Below are 3,041 nucleotides of genomic sequence, written 5' to 3'. Positions count from 1 at the left end.
CTCAAAACTGGACATTTCGGGCCAAAATGTTTCCTTTGCCCGGCTGGAAACGGTTCAGCCGTTTGAACCGGAAACACTCCAAAAGCCAAATTTTCTTGGTGAAAACAACCCCCACTTTGTTTGTCAAAATTTTCCACAAGGGAAAACCAAGCCCAGTTGGTTTCCGTCCAGCTGTGGCAATGTCCGTGTGCTGTGGGGCGTTGGCCCCCTGCCGGCCTGGGGACCTTTCCCCCAGTTGGCACCTGGCCCGGTGTCCTACCTGCCCACTTGTGCTCTGTGTGTGTGTGTGTGCACGTGGAGGGGGGGGAGAGGGTTTGTAGCCAGCCTCCTGCCCCCCGCGTGCACCGAGAGACCTGGTGCATTCCCCGCCCCCACGCTCAGCATCCTCCCGGGCCCAGGGAGTGAGGATCCAGATCACACCCCTGGCCCGGCGTCTCCCGGCGTCTCCGGCCGGACCGGGCAGGCGATGCAGAGCAGACCCCCGTCCGTTTGCTCTGACCCCGCTGAACTGCGCCGGGAGCTTCCCGGCAACACCCCCGCCCCACGGCTCCAGGGGCAGCTGGTCCCCCGACCCCAGCCGCCATGCCGCTCCTAGCTGCAGCCGCAGGCGTCCACCACCATGTCCGGGATGTCCGTCTTGACGATGTTGCTGTTGCGGTCGAAGTAGAGGACGGAGAGGGGCCGGCGGCGCGTGGGCACGCAGCAGGACTGCCCGCCCGTCTGGCTGTTGTGGGCCCGGATGAGGTTGAAGACGGCTGTGTGGGAGGAGGAGGCCATGCCGGGGCTGCTGGCCACATGCAAGGGGCACTGGCCCACGCAGTAGTTGATCTGGTAGCCCTCGGGCTTGATGATCCAGTCGTCCCAGCCGATGTCCCGGAAGTCCACGTAATAGTCCTGGCGGCAGCACAAGTGGGCGTTCTGCTCGCAGCGCAGGCTGCGCTTGGCCACCCGCTGGCCCGGCTCCCGCACCGTGGCCTTGGCCACCAGGAAGGGCCGGTGGGAGCTGCTGGCGTTACCCCCGGCCGTGGCGTTCGGGGGGCACCCGCGGCACTCCAGCTCCAGCCGCAGCGTGGTCTCCTGCCCCCGGAAGAAGTCCCGCAGCACGGGCAGGAGGGCGAAGGCGTGCCAGCCGCCGGCCCTGGCCTCCAGCCGCTTCTCGCCCAGCAGCGCCCCCGCCAGGGAGACCCGCAGCGTGACCTGGGGGCGCCCGCTCCGCTGGGGCTGGACGTAGACCCACAGCTGGGCCTGCAGGACGTGCACGGCCCGGCCCGGGCCCCGGCTGAACCGGAAACGCAGCGCCGTGCCGGAGGGAGAGGAGAGCTCTGTGGGGAGAGTGGGGGCGTGGCTGTGAGGGCGGGGTGCCGGGCGGGGTACACCCACCTTCCCAGCTGGCACCAGGCTCCCTGAACCCCCTCCCCCCCAGGGACCCCAGCCTCCTGCCCCTACCCCACATCCCAGGGCGGCTCCCCCCACCCAAGACAAGGTGCCCATCCACAGGGGGGCGCTGTCTCTGATCCACTACCCCCTTCCTCCCCCCCCGGAAGCACCACGCTCTGGCAGGTCCCTTCCCTGGGGGCAGCGGTCTAGTGCCCCCCATTGGGGAACCCCGGCAGTGACTATAAGAAGCCAAGGACCCCCCCGGCTCATCTCCGGGGCCAAAAGCCAACGAGCTGGGGGCACCTGGTTGGGAGATGGTTTTGGGCCCCTCTCCGTGAAGGGGACCTCCTGTGCGGGGATGGACCATGGGGAGAGGGGTTGGCAGATGACTCCAGCCCCCCTTGTACATGAGGCGGGGGGGCTGATAGCCTGGGAAATAGATTCCGGGGGGGCTGTTTGTCCCCCGTCCGGCTCCCCTCCTCTGCAACATCCAGGGAGCAGGAAGGGGGCTGGGGTGGTGGGACGTCAGATGAAGGCATCAAACAGCAGCAGTTCTGGGGAAGGTGGGGGGGGTCCCTGATCTCTCCCGGACGCTGCCCAGATGCCAGCCTGGTGCTGCCGGGCCTCTGGCACCGTTCCCGCGTGTCCCCCCCACGCCCCCAGAACCAGGGCCCCTCCCAGCCGGGCCGCCAGCAGGAAACGCAGCCTCGGGGAGGGTTTTTGTCCTGGTTCCACCAAGGGGGAAAGGACTAAGGAGTCCTGATAGCCAGCCCACCCCTCCGCTCTAACCACTGGGCACCACTCCCTTCCCAGAGCTGGGGATAGAACCCAGGAGTCCTGACACCCAGCCCCCTCCCCTCCCGCTCTAACCACTAGACCCCCCCCCACGCCCCACCCAGAGCTGGGGACAGGACCCAGGGTTTCCCACCTGCAATCGGCAAGGTTTCCCTCCCCTGGCTCTGTCCCAGCCTGTTCCCACCCCAGTCCCTGCCCTGCCCCGCCCCGGGGCCCCGGCTCCAGCCCCCCACCTGTGTCAGCGAAGCTGATGATCTCGTAGGCCAGCTCGTCGGCGTCGGGGCCGTGCCAGTCGGCGAAGGGTCCCGGCAGCCCGTCCCGCCGGGCTTGGCCCACGGGCAGGCGCCGCAGGGCGTCGGTGACGGCCGCCCGGGAGGCCGGCTGGACGCCGCGGGGCCTCTCGCTCAGGTGCAGTTTCTCCAGGAGCTGCCGCTTGGCCAACTCCAGCAGGACGAGCCGCTCCGTGCCCGGTGCCAGGGCGGGCATCCCGCAGGACGGGCAGCCCGGCGGCCCTGCTCCCTGGGCGCAGGAGACCCCCAGCAGGACCAGGGCGGCCAGGGCTACCCCAGCCCATCGGGGCCGTCCCGTCCTCTCTGGCCGTGCGCTGGAGCCGGGAGCCATCTAGGGTCGGGGGGGCCCGGTGCCAGGCTCTCAGGACCGTTCTCCGAGCTCTGCCCGGCCAGCCCGTCTCCTGTCCTCACGCCCAGGCTGCCCCGCCGTGCGTTGGGCAGGGTGAGGGGCGGGAGGAAGCCGGCCAGGGTCGCGGGGCTGAGACGGGTGCTGCTCGCCCGCCCGAGGGAGACCAAATCATCGCCCCCCTCCAGGTGCTGCCCGTCCAGGCTCCAGGCACCTGTCAGTCACCGGGGCAG

General features: G+C 69.5%; 1 protein-coding gene across 1 annotated transcript; it reads right to left on the bottom strand.

Annotated features, from left to right (window-relative positions):
- Window positions 1–591: 591 nt before the first annotated feature.
- On the bottom strand, window positions 592–2,793 carry LOC137140913 (inhibin beta C chain-like). Its single transcript, XM_067529637.1, has 2 exons — window positions 2,406–2,793; window positions 592–1,322 (listed from the first exon to the last, which is right to left on the bottom strand). Exons 1-2 carry the CDS (start codon window positions 2,791–2,793, stop codon window positions 592–594), a joined length of 1,119 nt encoding a protein of 372 aa, XP_067385738.1.
- Between the last annotated feature and the right edge of the window lie 248 nt (window positions 2,794–3,041).

This window comes from Emydura macquarii, unplaced genomic scaffold (assembly GCF_026122565.2).
Source record: "Emydura macquarii macquarii isolate MOO-44397 ecotype Brisbane River unplaced genomic scaffold, CSIRO-AGI_Emac_v2 contig_2994, whole genome shotgun sequence".
In the NCBI taxonomy this organism is placed as follows: domain Eukaryota; kingdom Metazoa; phylum Chordata; order Testudines; family Chelidae; genus Emydura; species Emydura macquarii.
This window is presented reverse-complemented; position numbering and strand designations above follow the sequence as displayed.